The sequence below is a fragment of the Etheostoma cragini genome, chromosome 13 (genome assembly GCF_013103735.1).
Source record: "Etheostoma cragini isolate CJK2018 chromosome 13, CSU_Ecrag_1.0, whole genome shotgun sequence".
Classification (NCBI taxonomy): domain Eukaryota; kingdom Metazoa; phylum Chordata; class Actinopteri; order Perciformes; family Percidae; genus Etheostoma; species Etheostoma cragini.
In genome coordinates this window covers 18,091,419-18,111,391 of record NC_048419.1, presented here as the reverse complement: position 1 = coordinate 18,111,391, position 19,973 = coordinate 18,091,419, and the positions used below count along the sequence as shown (strand labels likewise).

The 19,973-nt window shown below is 38.7% G+C and overlaps 1 protein-coding gene across 4 annotated transcripts in view; it reads left to right on the top strand.

Annotated features, from left to right (window-relative positions):
- gabrg2 (gamma-aminobutyric acid type A receptor subunit gamma2) overlaps positions 1-19,973 on the top strand; it is a 51,019-nt gene that overhangs the window by 22,626 nt on the left and 8,420 nt on the right. For all 4 annotated transcript variants that reach the window (XM_034889895.1, XM_034889894.1, XM_034889893.1 and 1 more), the window contains exons 6-7: positions 894-1,031; positions 18,193-18,345. In XM_034889895.1, the coding sequence (XP_034745786.1) occupies positions 894-1,031; positions 18,193-18,345 (291 nt within the window). The remainder of the gene's footprint in view (positions 1-893; positions 1,032-18,192; positions 18,346-19,973) is intronic.

The following is a 19,973-nucleotide window of genomic DNA, read 5'->3' as shown; positions in this document are numbered from 1 at the left end:
TTGTTGTTCTAGCTTCCCAAAAGGACAACAAATCAATAATTTGTCCTGGATGCATTGCCAGAGAAGAAGCAGACGGACTGGCTGGCTGTAATGTGGAAAATGAGTTGATCTTTCCATTTCCTGCTCCTCAGAGGGCCTGCATTACTGGATGTCTGAGAGCACTTCAGTAATAAAGCCATTTAAAGTCTGCACTGAGGAAGTTTCATTTGCATTATTCAAGCCACTCCCTCTTCAGCTGTACACAGCTCATCACTAGACTGAAGACAACACTAAACAATTCACATAATAAGGAGTCCATTTCCAAATTCAACTTACTATTAGTTTTAAAGAAGCTTAACTTTACCTTTTTTGTTTCAAATTTGGATACCAGACAGAAATTCAATACCAACAACTATAATTTGATTATGATAATGCATCTCCACTCAAGTGATTCTTCCAACGAGAGAGCATCCTCTTCTGGTAATGAAATCACTGGAATCCAACTCATGGACAGACATGGATCAATTTAGTAATTTTTTATTATAAGTCAGTTGAGTGTTTCAGAAAAAGAAGTTTTCACTCCACAGATGGACTGCATATTTTGTCAGGAGTTAGTTACATAATGGTTCTTTCATGTTTATATGCAAGCTAGCTGACTTACTGTGTGTAGGGCTTACTCTGAAATAAAACATACTGTGCTTTATACTTTAGCTTTTTTTTTTTAATGGTTTTTCCAACTCATTGTTTTACACAGCGGAGCGCATCTCTAAAGAGTCATGTCTTAGGATATTTCCTAAAGGAATTAATGTTAGTCTTGGTTGAACCTTGTGTTATTTTTGGACCAAGACTCTCTCCTCTCCTCTCCTCTCCTTGTTTTAACAGAGCTCCATGTAACTGTGTTATTGTCTGTCCAGATGGGTACCCCAGGGAGGAGATTGTGTACAAGTGGAAAAGGAGCTCAGTGGAGGTTGGGGACATTCGCTCGTGGAGGCTCTACCAGTTTTCCTTCGTGGGCCTGAGGAACACCACTGAAGTTGTCAGGACTGTCTCAGGTAAGAAAAAAATGTCTTCTTTTTTTTCTGAAAAGACTCTTGTTAAAAAAAATAAATAAGAAAGTCTTACACATTCAGTAAATGCCGACTTAAAATATCCGTTCTAAGTCAGTGACGTTCTGCTTGTGTCATTGGCGAGTCGTGTGAATGACAGAAGTAATTTCATGAACAAGCTGCAGTGGAATAAAGATTCCACGGATACTGCACGACACAACATCCATGTTGAGCATGATATATCTAATCTGATGGAAGGCAGGAAAGTTTAGGCAACATAAACTTAATGTAATGATATGGTGGAATTTCATATCAAAATATGAGAGGCATTATTATTATTATTAGTATCTAATAGGCCTAACCATGCACGTCAGTAACTCTACACACATTATTAAATATAGTGAATTTCTCTCTTTGACTCTCTTAAAACTGCCACTCCTCCTCCAAGTCTGCAAGAAATCACTGCTGATCTGTAGACTGATCTGGCTTGTGCCTGTTGCTAGGGGTTGCAGACAAGATTCATTGTGTTTTCATTCACTTTTAAGTCACACTGCTTCAAGTAAAATCCATATGGGCTACCTGCATCAATTCCTCTGTGGGATGGTATTGTGCATTGTTGCGCTATACATTTTTTTCTGTGGCTTGTCCTGACTTTTTGTTTCCCCCAATTTGATTGATGGCTTTTAATTATATACTGGACCTTATTGGTCAAATTGTGACTTTAGAAGTCAATTTTGATTGGGTGTGATGACTGTGAAATCGTCTTACTTTCCCAGTCACTTCTGTCATTAAGTATGTGTATTTAACTCTTTCTGAACCAGAGGGGACTGTGACCTACAGTACAGTTCGTGGCCGCTACTCCAATATCGTCCCGTGCCGATGCTTGCAAAGTGATTTTAAAATATACATTTTTTTAAACAATTAACATATTAATAAACATTTAAGTGTACTTTTCTGTCACCATCTCTATTAAAAAAACGATTCACAGAATGAATATGTAGTTACTCTTTTTGTTTGTTAATTTAACAGCCTGTTATGATGTATGTTCTGTGTGATGTCTGTAAGTTACTGGGACCTTGAATTTCTATCATGTGATTGCAGAAGACATACTGTACAACAACAAAAAAATTGGAATTCTATGAATCGATTTTGAATCACGAGTCTGTTTTTTGCACCCCTCTACTAAAAAGTTTAAAACAAGGCCTTGCAATAATGCTTTTATTCAATAATATATGACCTTTTATAATCTGTTACATATCTATCTTTAATTCAGCTACATTGACGGTGTTGATGTTTTAGTAGAGGGCCATCGTGTGTGCATGCGTGTGCTTGTTTGTTTATGTTTATATTAATGAGATGGCAGTAAGTAATGTATGTAATGTATCGCAAGACAAAATGTTTTTTACACGTTTCTATGGTGTGAATCAAAGAAAGTCTCCCAGCAGAGATTAACTTTGGCCTGAGAAGAGTTCATTCTCATCAGATCAGCTGCATTATTCAAAAGGAAATAATGACAATTTAAAAAAGGGTGTATTATATATGTACAAGTAAAATATTGTACATGTATGAATTGTACATGAATCCTATTGTGAAATTGACTAACACTGATTGATTAGAAGGAAATATAGCCGTTTCAGCCATTATTTTCTTAACTTCCATTACTAAACTTGAAAAGTCATGTTTCCGTATGACATTACAGCTTCAATTGAATTATATTTTCATGAGGTATTTAGTTTTTCCTAGTATTTTTTGCTGTGCTAGTATTGATCAGGGGCAATATATGTTTTTGGGCTATACTCCATCTGTTTGAGAATATACTTGAAAGAAACTAAAGACTGGTTGAAAGAAAGTAAAGTCATTTTTCAGACATGTGGCAGTAGGGTCAGTATTCTTGCTATAATTTGTAGCTCAGCATGTCTAGTCATATAGTATACTGCTTCCCCATCATAATAAAGGCTATATTGCAAAAAGCACGTACTGTAGCTAAGCAAGCCATTAGTAAAGTAAAAGAACTAGTATACACAGTTTTGAATGCTTTAAAAACTCTTATGATAAACAGTTGAGTTGAAGATAATATTGTGTTTGGAGTGTTTTCGATGGGTTTAATACCTGCTATCCCCATAAGGTAACCCGGTGCTCAGTAACTGTAACAGACAAGGTGACAAAACACCATGAACTATTAGCTTTCAAAATAAACATTTTATAAATATTTGATTGCAGTACAAGGCTGTTATAACATATGTAAAGAAACACAAAGTAAATACAATAGCCTCTGCGATGTTGTTTATTATTTCAAATATCTCAATATATTAGTCATATCAGATACATAGTATCCGATTTCTGTCTGAGTAAAATGCTCACTTTTCATTGGCCGACCAACCAAGCTCTATCAGACTTACACAGAAATATGTATGCATGCACTCTCACACAAAGTAGCCATGGGAATAACTGAATTTACCCAGTTGTTTTGTAATTCGCCACAGTTCAACAGAGTGTCACTGCAAAGAAATGCTGACACACACCTTACACACACAGGGAAGCAGAGAGAGGGTTGTGCTCTGTACAGCACATGTGCAGTGCAAGATCAAATGCAAGCAAGGGTGGAAGTTGATTAAAAAAGAAGAAAAGAAAACTGCTTGTACATTTTCCTTCTGTTTAGATTAAAACATTTTTCAAGTGACAACTTGAAAAGGCAATCTGTGTGGGAGGGTATGCTGTAGCGGAGTTTTTGCAGGGTCCTTTGACTTTCTCGCTCTGATCTGGTTTGTTTTTTCCACAAACAGCCATCTGCTCTCTTGTCAGAGCAGAGAACCGTGGTTGTGGCTAAGAGACCTCTTGTGTAATTTTTCAGTCTGTTTGGGTATCTGGCCTGCTTCAAGATTCATGAACACAACATCTGTCTCAAAAAGCAGTCAGTTAGGGCCTTATAATTAACCAGTCAGCTTAAGTACTCGCTATGAAGTGTAGCGCTCCTGAAAGGTGTGCTGGAAATATTCCTAAATGTGCTGTATCATTATCAGCTTCCTTTGTGAATTTTAGGTGTAGACAAACATTATAATAATAAAGAGTTACTGTTTTCGAACTACATACAGTACTTCTTAACACCATTCCATTTAGTTAAAAAAATTAAATATTAAGATAAAAAATCTTCTTAGACCTATGTTTTTAATTTGGCTTTTAAGTTGAATTCATTATTTTGTCTTCTGGTGTTTCCTATCAATGTAAAAGTTGAATATGCAAACTATCTACTATTCTACATATCTACATCTATTAGTTTTCCTCATTTTAATCGTTTTTGGATTACCAAGTGTGAAGGGGGTCCCGCTGGGTTCGGACAAATACTTAGAAATTATTTTCTTTTTGTAGTGAAAATATAGTGTTAAATACAAATGATGGACATAATGTCTGTGTTAGGCTACTTCTTGTTTAATGCTGGGCTTTGTTATTTATGGGACATACAGGCAAGCGGTGACCATGGTAACAGTAATTACTTGACATGGAGACACAAACTCTGTGTTTCACCTTGCAGTCCTTGCGGTCTCATATTGCCATACCCTCCGCGCTGCGGAGGAGGGTCCGGTTAGTCCACACAGAATTTTGGGGGTGGAAAAAAACACCAGACAGAGCCATGGTGCCGCTGGAAAATAGCCTCAAGAAGGAACTTGTTTTGGTGACAAATGTATATGTCCAAAAGTTGATTTAGTCGTGCAACAGAAAACCTCAATTGGACAGTTATTCTAGCTAGCGGTCTCAAATTATCCTGCAGAGATCTGAGGAGCAGTTAACCATAGTCCTCAGAAATTGACCAGAGTTTAAAATTCCAACACAAAGAAAGGTAACGGACACCCAGCCCCAAAAAAAAGGGACATCCGGACAAATTTCTGGCGGCAACAGAGCAATCCCAGAAGAAGAAATGTTGTGGATATAGACTATTATATGCGTCGGGCCCAAGTCATATCGGACATAAAAACCAGAATGCTTGTTGGGTTTGGCTCGGTTACTACTTTGACTCAATTTGGTTCAGACAGAAAAATGCGATCTGAGCCACACTCTATTACAAATATTACAAATATTAGTTGTTTTGTTTTTTTTATAACAAGGACAAACACTATAATGGTGGTTGTTGTTACAATGAGCTAGAGTGAAGCTTGAACACTTCAGCTGTGTCAACTGCTGCAATTTCTCATCTTAACTAAAAAGAGTGTTAGTACTGAGGCCGCCTGTAGACTATAGAGTAGTGAGTAGGGAGAATGTCCTTCAACCAGATGTCCCTGGGCGCAAACACTCATTCTAGCATCTGCTAGTGTATATGATACTGTGTTGTCTACAAGCAAGACACTTAATCCCTACCAGCTAAAGGGGTCTGTGTATTTGTCTGACCTGGACGGTTATAGTTAGTTTCAGTTATTTCTTTTTTTAAATTACCATTTTTGCAGTATTCCAGTTAAAGTACTCTGCTGAATCATGTGCTTTAACTGGAATAATGTGAAAAGGTTCAAGTTAAACTGAGTTAAAAATGGGTCAGGTGAGGCCACAGAGGGACACATAATGTTAAGATGAACAGACAGGAAGGCAGGTGAATTGGCTGGATCCAGACAATGAAGACTGTAGCAAATAGTCAGAGGAACAGGTTCCCTCTCATTCTATTAGACAAGCCAGTCTCTCCCCAGCTCAACTTGTCACGGTACTACTCTACTGCATTACTGTGTATGTGCTCGTATTCTCTAGTTGTAGCTTTTTTTCAATGAAAAGTTGTAAATGATTAAATAACAATTGAGTGGTATTGTAATTAAAAGGGGGCGGGGACATGCCATCTGCTGCTCTCATCCAGTTGCGTTGTAGTTTAAAAAAAAAAGGCTATGTCGGTTTTTATTTTGTTTCTCTTCTCTCCCTCAGCCAGTGTCCAAAGGCTTGGTCTCTCAACATGTCACTTTGCATCAGAGCCGCCTGTACTGCCTGGAAGCCGATACCTGCATTTACAAACACGGACACACACGCATTTGCATGCATGCACACAATCTCAGGCCAGTAAAGAGAAAGAAAAAGACATTCACTGCTGCTTATGACAAGCAAGGACCCTTAAAATGACAAGTGGACTGAATAGAGAGAAACTAATAGAGGATGATTTTGGAGGTAGGATAGCCAAGGCACTAAAAGTCCACATAACGTTAAATTAGCCTCAAAGTTAACCCCTCAGTGACTGGTTTAGGCGTGATGTTGGGAACGGTTTACCCATCTGCCAGGCTGGAGTTCAGGGATGAACATCATAGTGCAGACAAGGACAGAGAAAAAAAGAAGAAGAAAAAAAAAAGGAGAGGAGGAGGGACGGCAATAAAATGGAAAGGAATGGTAGTTGGGGCATTGTATTGGTCCTGCAAGGGAAAATGAAACAACATAATCCATTAAGCAGTTTACAGAGGTCAAGTGTGGCGGGAAGCTTTGAGCAAAATATGTGGATTTGCTGCATCTGAGGCTTTATTTTGGAGGCTATATTTTGGTTACTAATGTCTCAGTATAAGCAACATTATAAACTAAACATTATTTTACAAGCAAATGATCATTAGAAATGCGTTTGCTTTTCAAGCTTCAACTCTGCTGTATCTGAAATGTAGTTTGACTTGGAAAGAAATATCTGCACTGTGTGTAAAATGTAGTGACCTGAAATGGAATTTTACTAACACAATCTCAGAGTCTGACAAAATATCAATTGCCACTAATTTGCATCCAAAAACAGTTGTGTGGTTGCATTATTACATTATGGGTGGAAGTGTACGAATGATGAGGAGGTAAAAGAAGATATATTGAGAGGAAGAAATGAGCGATTAGTCATTTTGTCTAAAGCCACTGATTAATGTAGCCAGTGTGGTGCATTTACATCAACTATCAAATACTATCACAGGGATCTCTGTGAGGCCGGTAACTATCTTCCCAGCACATTAGGGGAACAAATGAGCTTAGAAAAGCATTGCTTAGATTGCCAAGAACCTTTTCGTTTGAGCATGAAAGTAGTCAATGCCATTTGCTGTCTTTCTTTCTTGTTTTGCTACTATCTTCTCTTTTCTCAGCAGCGAATCCTGGGATTGTTTTAGCAGGACATGAGAAGCTTCGTCTGAGCACAACTGTATGCTATGTGCATCAGCCAGTGGTGCATATTTGTGTGTTTGACAGTATTCAGAGTGCTTTGGTCTACGCCTGTGTCCATGAATTAATGCATGCCTGCACATTTAAGGGTGTGCTCTCCATTGGATAGTCTTTTTTTACATATTGAAAGCTATTCTTAGAGTGACCTTCCAAAAGCCATGCCGTGCAGCCCTGTTGTCTGTGTGCGCCGGCCTGTGTGATCCAGTTAGAGTGGAGAAAGCCCAGGGACACATCATTGTCCCTCTCCCGATTACAAAGCTCCACAGTTTGCAGATGATTCTTTGATGGGTGAATCTGGAGGCATTGTGGTTGAAAGGAAGTGGCCCGTCGAGAGGAAAACAGACAGCCACACAACGCCCATGCACACGGTATATATAAACACACTCATGTAAGCACAGTCAGTCTCTGACATGCCAAAGGATTTCCCTTATTTTGTGGCAGAGTGCAACGCTGCTCTATCTTTGGGCCCTCTGCACTGCAAATGGGGAGATAGACCATAATTTAATCCTCAGCCACACAAACACACTTCATACGCAACTATAATAGATACCAATCTGCTGCAACGTTTTCTCTATCCTTTCTGATATCACATTTGGTGTCCATATATCTTCTAGAGGAGTCTTTGTAGATAAACTGTCAGTTATTGACTTTGGGTCCTTGGATAACATGTCAAGTTAGTTTTTTGTCCGGACTATTTAATGATTAGTTGGGTTTAAGTGAGTTTGAGCTGCATTATCATTGCACTGCTAAACAAAAAAGATGTTCCATTAAGGAAATCCACTTAAAAAAGAGGTGGGACAGACATGTGACAATATTGTCTTGGCATCAGGAGGTTTGTGAAATCACCCAGTGATGGTGTGTGAACAGGCACCACATACGAGTTCAATAGCAGAAATCCAAAGCAAATTAAAGGGAATATGTTATCAAATTCCTGGAAACAAAATTATGCCACCAGGACAGATGCCTGGTTTAATCAAGAAAGATCAAGGGAGACAAAAAGCAATAAAACCAAAATGCCAATCTTTTTTTATTGTTGCTGAGACATTGCATCCCTTATCAAATAAAACACCTGTGGAAGCTCAAGCATATTGTGCAACATTAATCCAGTTTCCAATTTATACGTTGTCTTGACACTTCTTTCTCAGAAAACTTCCCAATACATGTAAAAAGGAGATTCAATCAATATGAGACTGAAGAATATGCAGATGCATCCAGTGCAAAAGAATAATAAAATATGACTTTATGGTCATAGGGTTGGGTAATGTTCACAGTTTACAGATACCAGTACCTGGAATTGGGAAGTACCCAAAGTACCTTTTCTGGTACTTTCCCTCTGTAATAACCAAAAAAAAATTCCAGACCTAATTATCCTATTTACTTAGAACCCTTTATTTATTTAGAACATTTTACACTCCACACAAAACTACCTCTCCCCTCCCAAACCCGTCCATACAATCTATCAAATAATTATTAATTTCCCAAACTGCACTGCATCTTTTATTTGTATCTTATTCTATTTTATCCTGTTATTATATTCTCCCTTTTTTTTAAACTGCTTATTATTGTTTTTTGTAAAGCGTTTTGAATTTATTTATTGCTTAGTCTATGGCCACTGTGGAACTTCCACTTGCGTGAGAGCTATTTTCTGCTCCAATGTCCGTTTTCAGATGTCCGTTACCTTCTGCTTTCTTAGTGTTGTAGTTCTAAACTCTGGTGGATTTATGAGGGCTATGGTCAACTGCTCCTCAGATGTCTGCTGGGTAAATCCGGACATCTAGCTAGACGATCTGTCCAATATGAGTTTTCTCTTGCAGGACTAAAACAACCTTTGAACCTACACATGTTGCACCAAAACAATTTCTTTCCCAAGGCTATTTTTCAGCATTTTTCTACCCAGACCCTCCTCCGTGTGCACTGTGGAGGAAGGTGTGGCAATGAGAGACTACTTGTTGCCATAGAAATAAGGTTCCCTAGCCTTGCCCTACAAACTCAGCCTGTCAGTCGGTCAACAGGGAATGTGAACACTTCGTTGCCTGCGGTTAACCATAACATTCATTTTAGAAACTTGTGAAAACTTCCCAGAGTCCAATGTCACAAATTCAGATTGCTCGTCTTGTCTGGCCTAAAATTATTTCTAATATTTGACCAAAAATAAACTAACCTACTCTAGATGTACAATAAACTTCACTATTTATAATACTGGTGTAAAGTTACAAATCCTAATAAAAACATAATTTGTTATAAATTGACCTGTGATTAGGGATATATGAGACCACAGTCAGCTAATGTTATTCAGTTGTACGGCAACTGCGGCTACGCAGGCGAAGTGTTGCTCCCCATGTGAAAAGCCCTTGATGGTGAGAATGATTTTTCAGAATGACAGCTGCACCAAGGAGTCAAAAGGGACGCATGGTTTGGTATTGGCTGAGCATCCTCTTCTTCTTTTTTCTCGCTTCCTTTTTTTTTTTTTTCCTTGCATCTCTCCGCCTCATGAGCTCCATCTTTTCCTACCGTCATCTTAACTGAACCAACAGGAACCAACAACAACCTCCCTTATTTACGTCCACTTGCTATGCCTTCTTCCTCTCTTTTGCAAATTACATGACTTTAATTGTGTAGTCAATGTATCCCACTGTCCTAGTTTTGCTGAAGCTCATATTGCAACTGCAGTTGTGCTGTGGAAAGATTTGGTGTCAATGAAGTGGATGAAAAAAATAGATCATGAGAATATTTATATTTACATATTAAGGTGCAAGAGGTTACAGCAGAGGATCAGTGGGTTGAATATTATTCTATTTCTCAACCTTCACTCACTGTCTTCAATCCATATTCTTTTGTCCTTTATGGTGTTGCCTCCAAAACAGAACAAGCATCTATACAGAACAAAGAGCACTGACACTAACATTCCACAAAGACAAAAATAAAATCTAGTTCTCTAAACCTGTTCCCCTCTGCTGTGCACCACAGGCACTCTTTTATATGCAGGTGGTGGCCAATAGGGAGGAAAACAAGAGCCTTATTTTCCCAAAGCAATCTCTTCTTATATGGCCTATCAAAATTCTCTGTTGCAGGTTTTAATTACTAGCTTATTAGAGTGTCAACTGTGAGAGAGAGAGAGCGCAAGGGGGAAGGGTTGGGGGTTGTAAAATGTAGGACACAGGAAAACACAGGACACAAAATGAAAAAAATCATCTCTTTTGCAAGAGTAAACAGGGAAGACGAGGTAGGGTGCAGGGGGTTATATAGAGCAGACACTTGTAAATGTGAATGCTGTTAGTGTATTGGGCGGGTTAGGATGTGTGTGTGGAGGATAGAAGAGGGGATGGAGGAGTGTAAATTGGTATTTAACTTCACAAAAGGAGGATTCTGGCTGAGTCAGAGCATTTTTCCTCCCACTCCTGCCCATCACAACTATCACCCAGAAGCAAGAGGGAGAACGCACAGAGAGAGGGGTATAAAGGGAGGGAGAGATTAGAGTGAGCAGTTATTATAGATACACAGTCACACGGCAGTTAATAATTGTTTCAGCGCTCATTCACCTTTTTTAATTCAGCAAAGATCGAGTGATCATCATCTGATGAAAAAAGAAATTGCGTATTATTACTGTCATTAAATAACTTAATAAATACAAAAACACATACAGCATAGAGTCATGGGTGACCTATTGTACACCTATTGTGTATATGTTTCATCATATGTCTGATTTAAGATGGACTTAATTTTTGACAACATTAAAGTGGTCATATTTTGCTAATTTTCAGGTTCACAATTAGGGTTCAAACCGTGACGCTGTCTGTTTTATTTATTATTAGTATTTGTCTGCCATGCCAGCTCAAATTCCCATGAGCTGAAATTAGCTAGAAACATGAAACTTGGGGCAATAACTGGAAATGGTGTGCATGTACTTCTGTAGAACTATCAACCCAATTGGCCACACTGTGGTGCTGTAATTAAGTCTTCAAAATGCGAACTTTGAAAGGCCACGCCCCTCACACCGTAATTCTGACTGACTTGGAATTTGTCACACAGGTGCAGCTGAATGTGCCTCAAGGATCATTTAGGTCTGCCTAGAAAATCTTTTCACCATTTTGAAATTTTTGAAAAACACATCTTTTAGATCTCCTATTGCACCGTAGCTCCGATTGGATAGCTGGAAAGCGTAGCTTTTCTCAAACTGCCTTGAGCTGGACTGAGCTACATATCACACAGAATTGAAAATAAATGTTTTTAAAAAAATCAGTTGTAGGCATTTTAAACAAAGTGCACTGTTTGTCCAATCGTTACAAAGCTTGCAGGATATGTTTTATAACGACGTTGGACCACATGTGTGAAATTACTTTAAAATTGCTATAGAGAAAATAGGTTTGATCGCGCCAATCGCCGCTGGTTGCTATATTTGTATTTAGCTAACGGTCAATGAGGTCCCGTCAGAGTCTTTCTAGCCTATACAGGTGATTTTCTATCCAGCCTGGAGCTTGTGCCATTTTTCGGAGTCGCTGAGCAGTAAATCCAAACTGTTACATCCAAAATAGAGTTTGTATATGTACTGAACATGCTAAACAAAATGAACAGTCCCTTCTTTTTGACAGACATACTGTAGCTGGTTTAGAGGCTAAAAACATTAAAAGTTGATGCACTATTGTTCCTGGGCCAAGCCCTAAATCACTCAATAAACTAAAATAGGTTTGGTCCTAGATACTATTCTCATTTAGCATATTGGCCTTGTTTAATATTCTGCAGCCGAAGGTTTCAAAGTAATTAGCCATAAGAAATAAGGAGAGAGTAGATGTGGAACATCTTTTGTCTGTTAGGTTTATACATGGCATCAAGTGGATGAATCTCAGAATCGTAATAAAAAACAGAATGAGCAGTTTCCCATTAATCAAAAACTGTTCAGCACATCATCTGAATTCTAGGGAAGCACTTAAAACACGTAGGTGCTTTTTTCTGTAATTTTGGTATTAGAAGTCTGCAGAATCATTCTGTATATGTTATGTGTGGCATTTTATATTACCTTGCTAAGCTTGGAAAGAGCGTAGTGAATCTGTGCATTATGCTAATAGATGTCAGAGATACCTGTAAGTCCTGCAAAGGCTATAGTGAAATTAAATTTCAAGTCTTCTAAGCTTGGACTTGAAAACGCGCTACCTTCAATGGAACTGTCCATGAATCTTTATGCGGGGATACATGTTTCATATTAATGCTGAATTATACATGAAGTAAACCACAAAGAGCCCATTTGCTTGTAAGGCTTACTGAACTAAAAATATCAATTTATTTAAGTGTACATGTGACTTTCTGGGAGTGCCGTTTTGGCAAAGCTTTGTGATTATTGAGCTACTTAAAAGAAAATGCTACTTCGTCTGAGTATGCACAGGCATATATCAGTGCTGTAGTTTGGGGAAATTCATTCAGTGTGTTGAATATGATTAATTCGATTTCAAAGCATTAAACCAGAGATCCAAAACTCTAATCTGTAAAAGGACTAAGCCATTTGCAAAGAATCAAGGACTGATTGTCTTGGCTTATACAGTGTTTGTCTGAGCTCATCCATCGAATTTAGATTTAAATGAAATTGTTGCTTTTGTAAAGACCAGTATATTGTGCCTTTAGAACTGAGAAAAACATCCTACAGATATGATGTAATAGTGAGTTTTTCATTTTTGTTTTTGCTGTTAGATTGTTACTTAGTTGTTAAAACAAATAACAAAAAAACAAGAAATAACAACAAAAAATACATTTGCCTCTTTTTCAATTTCATCCACAGTGGTTATTACAACTAAAGCTAACTACTCAGTGCTTCTTCTATTTATTGCACACAAAGTACTGTTTCTTCTGCAACACTCCCTTTTTGGTGAGAGCTTTTTTTCTGGCCAGTATCTTGCACCAGGTGTGTAGATCAGAATAATGAAAGCTAAAATGTAAATTGAATGTAGTCTTGTTTTATTTCACTAGGCGAAAAAATCATACGTTGCAAAATATTACAAAAAATTGCAAATACTGTCCACATCTCCATCTAACTGCTTGTCTTAACATAACAAGTAATCTGTCCATCCATCTGTATTTTTAGGTTGTTTGTTATATTTTCCTTTTCAAGCATTTACACACAAATCCAAGCCAAACAGATCCCATACCCAAAGACCTCTGGAAAGCTTTTTATCTTATGTGCTTATCTGTAGTTTTTTTTTTCTTTTGTCAACCACAGCATTGCATTCTCTCTTCTCCTCTCCTTGCATTTCCTTTCCCAGAAATCAGCTGTTTCATTTAATAAGCATTTGAATCTGTCCTTTAAATAGAAGCACAAGAGAGAAAAATAAGTCTAGCCATTAGTGCCATGACTGTTGAGTGCGGATAAGTCTTGTCACCTGGCCAAATTGGTTGGAACAGAAAAAATAAAAAGAGGTGATGTATTAAAAATGGCGAGAAAGGAGAGTGAGAGTTTAGAACTTGGAACTTATTTAATGAGTGTGAATAGCGTCTCTCATCAGTTTGTAAATAGGAAATAATGAAGACAGTTTTAGACAAGATAAGCTGGACCACGGATAACAGACTGCGAGAGAAGTGGCTTGTAAATGTGTTTGCCTTGTTTTTAATTATATGGTGTTATGAAAGTAAATTCACTAATGGAATTGTCTTAAATTGTTGCAAGAAAAGTACAAGAGTTTAGGTGAGGGCAAGAAATAAACAAGATGTTTGGGGCCTGAAATAATATTTAACACCAGAAAGTGTGTTTTTTTGTATGATGGTAGCTAAGGAAAACTGTATGGAGATGTCCCATGGTCTGCATGGTGATTTCTGGTGATTAGACATACTCCATATGTGTTTGATAATATGCACCACTAAATCCCAATAAGAACTGGCCCATACCTTGGCAACTGTTAAAATGTTTACCAAACTTACCCTGTATCCCTGTATTATAGAGAGGTCCAATCAGCTAATTTGGGTGGGTAGTACTGGGTTTTGTGTGTGGGGGGGGCTCAAAAGGGGCCTAAGGGTTTACTTTGTCCCGACATAATAGCTTGTGACATCGTCATCTAAAAAAAAATTCTGTAAACATCCTTGCTCTCAGTAATTTGAGAGCTATTAGTGTGTAGCGAGGGATATTCATCTGTCCCTGTCACATTCAACACAAAGTTAACAACAAGGCAATCAAACTCTGCAGACTCCTGTCTAGTGTTTAATCATGCTGTTGTGTTCCCGCAGTTACTCACCATGACAATGCTGTGCCTTTTTTGCCGTGACATCATCTTGCCTCTTGCTGTTGGGCAGGAATAGCTGCAGTAGCCTGTGGAGGCAAAATGTAAAGCCATAGTTACTAGTTAATCACTGGCATATAGCCCCTAGTCTGTAAGTATAGCATAACCCTGGTCATTAGCAAAGCTCCTGTCTTTCTCACCAACACACACATGCACAATTGCATCTCATGTCACCTCTGATATAGATCTTTTACAGGAGAGAACCTCAGTAAGACAGCCTGTCTGCGGCTCTGCAATATGTCTGGCTCGTCTCCCTTCACTGGATGGCCAACATGTGCCTCAGGTCTCTCCTGCCCATTCATATCCACAACAATTTTCAGCCTGGCTGCCTGCAAAAGGATATTCACATGTGACAGTTTTTTTTTCGTCTTCTGGTCAGCAATCCTGAATTACCATGTTTCATTCCCATAAAATCCCCTTTGGCTATTCTGCAATAATGAACAGCCACATTGGGATTAACATTCCTTCTCACAGGTTCAATACTCTCCCTTCAAATATAGACTATTGTTGCAATTTCTGAATTCTAATAATAATCAAACATCCCTGTGTTTTTGTATTTTAAGGATTCAAGGTGTTTGTCATTACTATAACAAGTAATGCAATGAAATGTTTGTACCCCGCCCTCCCCGACAGTGCAACAATAATAATGATAAAAAGGAAACTATCTAATAAATAAAAATAACAAATAAAACAACCTATAAAACATATAAATAACAATTTATATTGTTACAATAACACAGCACAAGGCTCATACTGGATAAATGATTTTTTTTTCTAGCTCTGCTGAGTCTGTCTAAATTCCGTTAGTGAGTTGTCTCTACGGCTTTTAACACAAAAGATACAGTGTTTTCTGATGAATGATCATCCCCACCAAGTTTTTATTTCTTTTTGTAGATTACATCAGATTGTAGTAATTCCTTTTGCCAAGGAAAAGTGTGATCCTAATAGAAATGCTTCAAACCGTATCTTCATGCAAACAATAGTTATGTTTGCTGTTGTGTGCATAGTTGATTTTTTCACACAGCTGTCATCATCATTTTTTATTCCCAAATTACAAACAGAAAGGTTCAGATTAGGTTGACAGAAATGTAATGAAAGCGATAAAATGATAGGAATTGAGAAATGTAAACTTTCAGGAATTTTGAGAACAAACGGAAAAAGTCCGGAAAAACAAAAGGCCTTTACAGAGATCTGAACTTTTAGTGTGTTCTTGTTACTGGAGAAATAAGCACATTAAGTCTAGTTGATAATTATGAAAGACTTCTTTTGCCTGTAGGATCATAGCAGATGTGGGCATTGTAGCAAAGGGGTGTGAGATCATATCATCTCATGTATGGCAACTTTTTTATATTCGTTGGTGATCCACAAAAGGAAAATTGTGACCTTAGTGGTAACAGCCATGTAGAAAAGAGAGAGATAATAATATGTAAACCCATTTGTTAAGGATTCCTAAATATCTATAACATTGGCAACTCCTAGGGGTGATAATAAACATTAATACATACAGTACCGCTAAACCCACACCTACACAGCGACCGCACCAATTTTCCCCAGGATTGTGCACTTTTCTTTATAAACATAAACATGGGCCATCAGAATCATTTGAAAGATGTGAGAATTTTGTAAAAGCACTCAGGCAATCACGCACAAATAAACAACTTGTGAAAAATATGACATGTTCACACAGTCCACTGATTGTGTTGGGACTGGTTATCTGGAGCACTAAACTATTTGCTCCTCCTATGGTAATGTTGTGAAATTCTGGCCAGACACTTAAACCAGTAAAGGAACTGGAAGCCATTTAGTTTTGAGTGGAATCATGAAGACATTAACAAAGGAATGCATCACTACTGACTTATGACAGACATGCTGATCCAAATACATCAGCCTGCCAGAATGGAGGCCATCGGTCAAAGTGTCTTACTGGCAAGTGCTGTGGCCTATAATGAAACTTGCGAACAGACGGAGAGAAGCGTACGGAAGGAGGGTGTAACACCAGCCGACCTCACTCCTGTGGTGGAAATCCCATTATCATTAAGAGTCCGAGGAAATGTGAAGGAGGCTTTGTGCTGCTGACCGAGCTGGAATAAGTGTATTAACCGGCAGTTTCTCAGCTGTCAGGGGTCTCGGTTTTGGGCCCCTGCTAATGTAATGTTAATAAAAAAACAAAATAGTGGGCTGGGGGACCCCTGAGAGCAGCCTTCATGTGTCTCCCGTACTCCTACAAACCAAGTCGGCACACTGTAATAGATGGTGCACCTGCCTGCATCAGCAGAAAACACATGGTAAAATGAACAGTTATGGTTGTGCTGCAGGGGTTATTGCACTTGGTTTATTTAATGATGCTATCAATGGATGGGTGAACAGAGGTGCATAGTGGGATGGTTCAGAAAAACTTGGTCCCCGTCCAGACACTACAAAGACTCACTCGCACACAGAGGGGACATGTCCACAGATATAATAAACACTGACAGTCTCATCTCTTTTCCTCTCTGTCTCTCATTAACACACAAATACACAGATGTTGGCTGTTTTTCAATAAACTGCATAGGTGTTGTGCGCATGAGGAAAATTATTAGCCAGCTGTTCAATCCCCAGCTGCAGAGAATACTCCATGTGCTACGGGTGCTTAAACAAATACACACACACACACACACACACACACACACACACACACACACACACACACACACACACACACACACACACACACACACACACACACACACACACACACACACACACACACACAAAGAGTAGATACATAGCTGGGAAGTGTAGGTTTGTGCCCTGCAGGTTACAAGCCACAGCAAGAGGCCAGGGGAGGTTTCCGACACCGTTAACGGTCTAAAGTTAATCAATTAGCAGACAACTGACTGAGCTGGAGGCCAGGAGTGAACTGCCATTAAACACAGGGAAACAGACAGACAGGTACATTGGTAGACCGCTTAAGAGGGTAGTAACTATTGGCAAGCATTGCTGCATTGTTCGAGGTAGAAGGAATACTATTGGATTGTGTGTGTATTGAGTTTGTTATTGTAAACGCCTGTCTTTCAGTTTGGTCTTGGTTGAATTCAGCCTCCTTGCAAAGGGTGTTAGAAGCACATTACATGTTTGTGTGGTGCAAGAGGGTGCACATGCATTCGTGCTTATGATGCATTTTAAACAAGCGGGCCGAATGATCCATATTGTCAGGGTCAGTGTTACCTGGACTTGGCTAACCTCAACCTCTTAACACACAACATCTGCTTGGGTCAGACCGCCAGCCCAGGGATGGCTCATGATCAGCTGGATTCCAGTGTTCATGGTCCAGCTAACTACTGGCAGGAGACAAGGGTTTGTGTGTGTATCCAAGCACGTCCAGTGCTAGCACTCTGAAACACTCTGTTTCCTTTAAGATCTTGAGCTGCCTTGGGAAGACATGCTGTTAAGATTTTGGTTTCACAACATTAGGTATTGATCAGCCCATGACTTAACAGGTTTTTTTAATCCACGTTTCTGTGTTGAAAGCCTTCTTTGATCACAGTACGATAATGTGCTGTCATTCTTTTGAACTTTCTCAGTGCACTACATGTTAGATTAGCTTGTCCCTGTATTCTTGTATGGACTTTGAACATAAATACTCAAGATGAATCACTTAGCATTTTTTACACTTGTGTAAAGAAAATTCTATCCTGCATATAAACTTTACATCTTGTATGTTTTGACATACATTCTACAATGCCCTCACTCTGTTTCTTTCTTTTCTCATGTTATTTTTCACTCTCCAGGGGACTACGTGGTGCTGACCGTCTTCTTTGACTTGAGCAGAAGAATGGGCTACTTCACCATTCAGACCTACATCCCATGCACCCTGATTGTTGTCCTCTCCTGGGTCTCATTCTGGATCAACAAGGATGCAGTACCTGCCAGGACATCATTAGGTAAGACAAAAAAACGAAAAAGAAAAGTTGAAGTTATTTCTGCCGCTAGACATACATCATATGGTCATATTTGATCATATGATATCTATGCTGAAATTAGTTTTTAAAAAGTAAGGTTAGTTTGCACCAATAACAAAGAAAAGTTAACAATGTATATTTTACATTTAATTTCTTTTAGATCCCATTATTCATCTCTGTGACTTTTTCTTAAGCCTTGACAGAGCCTTTGCTCTAGTTCATTTTTAAAATCAGTCAACCTAGTCCAAACACACATATGCTGCAGTTACACCAGTAAGGTTCATTAGCCATCCTGGCCTTAATTACTCTCTACTGTGAAACACATCCAACCATGCGGTGTTCACACACCACCTCAAACTGAATCGGCTTAAGCTTCCTCCTTCCTGCCGTTCTTGCCTTTCCTTTTGTCTTCTCTTTCACCATTCTTCCTCCTCCTCTTTTCCCCTCTGAGACAGGGCAGCTGCTTAGGAATCTAGTCCATCTTGATTAAAAGAGCCTATGCTGGCACATATGTTTTCATGCATGCCTTAATGAGGCATTAATTATGCAATACAGCAGGGAAGATGCAGAGATGCAGCCTCAGCAAAATAATAATGCAGGTGGCCTCTTCACTGAATGCAATGAGCAGACACAGGAAAAAAGAGGGCAAGAGTGAAGATTGCAAGGAAATTTGTCAGCTTCTGAACTTGCCCTTGGCGTCCAGTGGACATCCTCAAAAGTTCACGCGTGATGCAGTTTCATACACATTGCTTAGTCAGCTTTACTTTTGGCCCCTTAAGGCTATAAATCCTGACCTCAAATCAATGTGATGTGATCATTAACGAGCATAAATGAATGTAAAACAATCCCTGCAGCCAGAAACCCTCATTCTAGGTTACTAACGTTAATGTGCCAATCATTAATCTCTCTAAAAATAGGTAGTTTTGTTTTCCTCGTGCTTATGCGGCTCCAGACATGATTTCCAATCAAAATGATAACACTATAAATTGCCTGCTAAAATTGTACTAAGAGTCAAAAATCTTCATTTTCTTTTGAAAGATGATGTGGGAGGTACACGAAGCCAGGTAGTTAGGACGTGGATTAATGCAGATGACATAATTCTTAATCCTTCAATGCCATCCAGAAATATATCAATTCACTCGCTATACTGCAATGTTATTCTTGACACAGACTGATGCCTTTCAGTTCATTTTAAATTTAGACATAAATAAACTTCCATGTACAATATAGACAAGTCCTCTTAAGCATGGTCTATTAAAAGGTTAAATTGGCGTTAAGTGGTTGTGATGAGGCTGTTGGTAATCTGTTGTAGCAGTGTATTTAATATGTATTTTACTTAAAAACACATTTCTTCATCATGTGGCATTAGCCTACTTTGATCAACATTATCATTGGAGACAGACAGAGCAAGAAAAGGGTTACCAGATGGTGGATAAAGAAATCTTTTATGTCAGTGTGGTGGTCAATGGCAGCTAACCTCGTGAACCAGTAAAGTATGTGGTTTAAGGGGACAGTAAAACAGCTGCTCACTCCATCCTCCTGAGCATCTAACTGCGAGCATGCAATTAAACAGCCAACATTAATCCTCTTAATCCTCTCTCTCTCTCTCT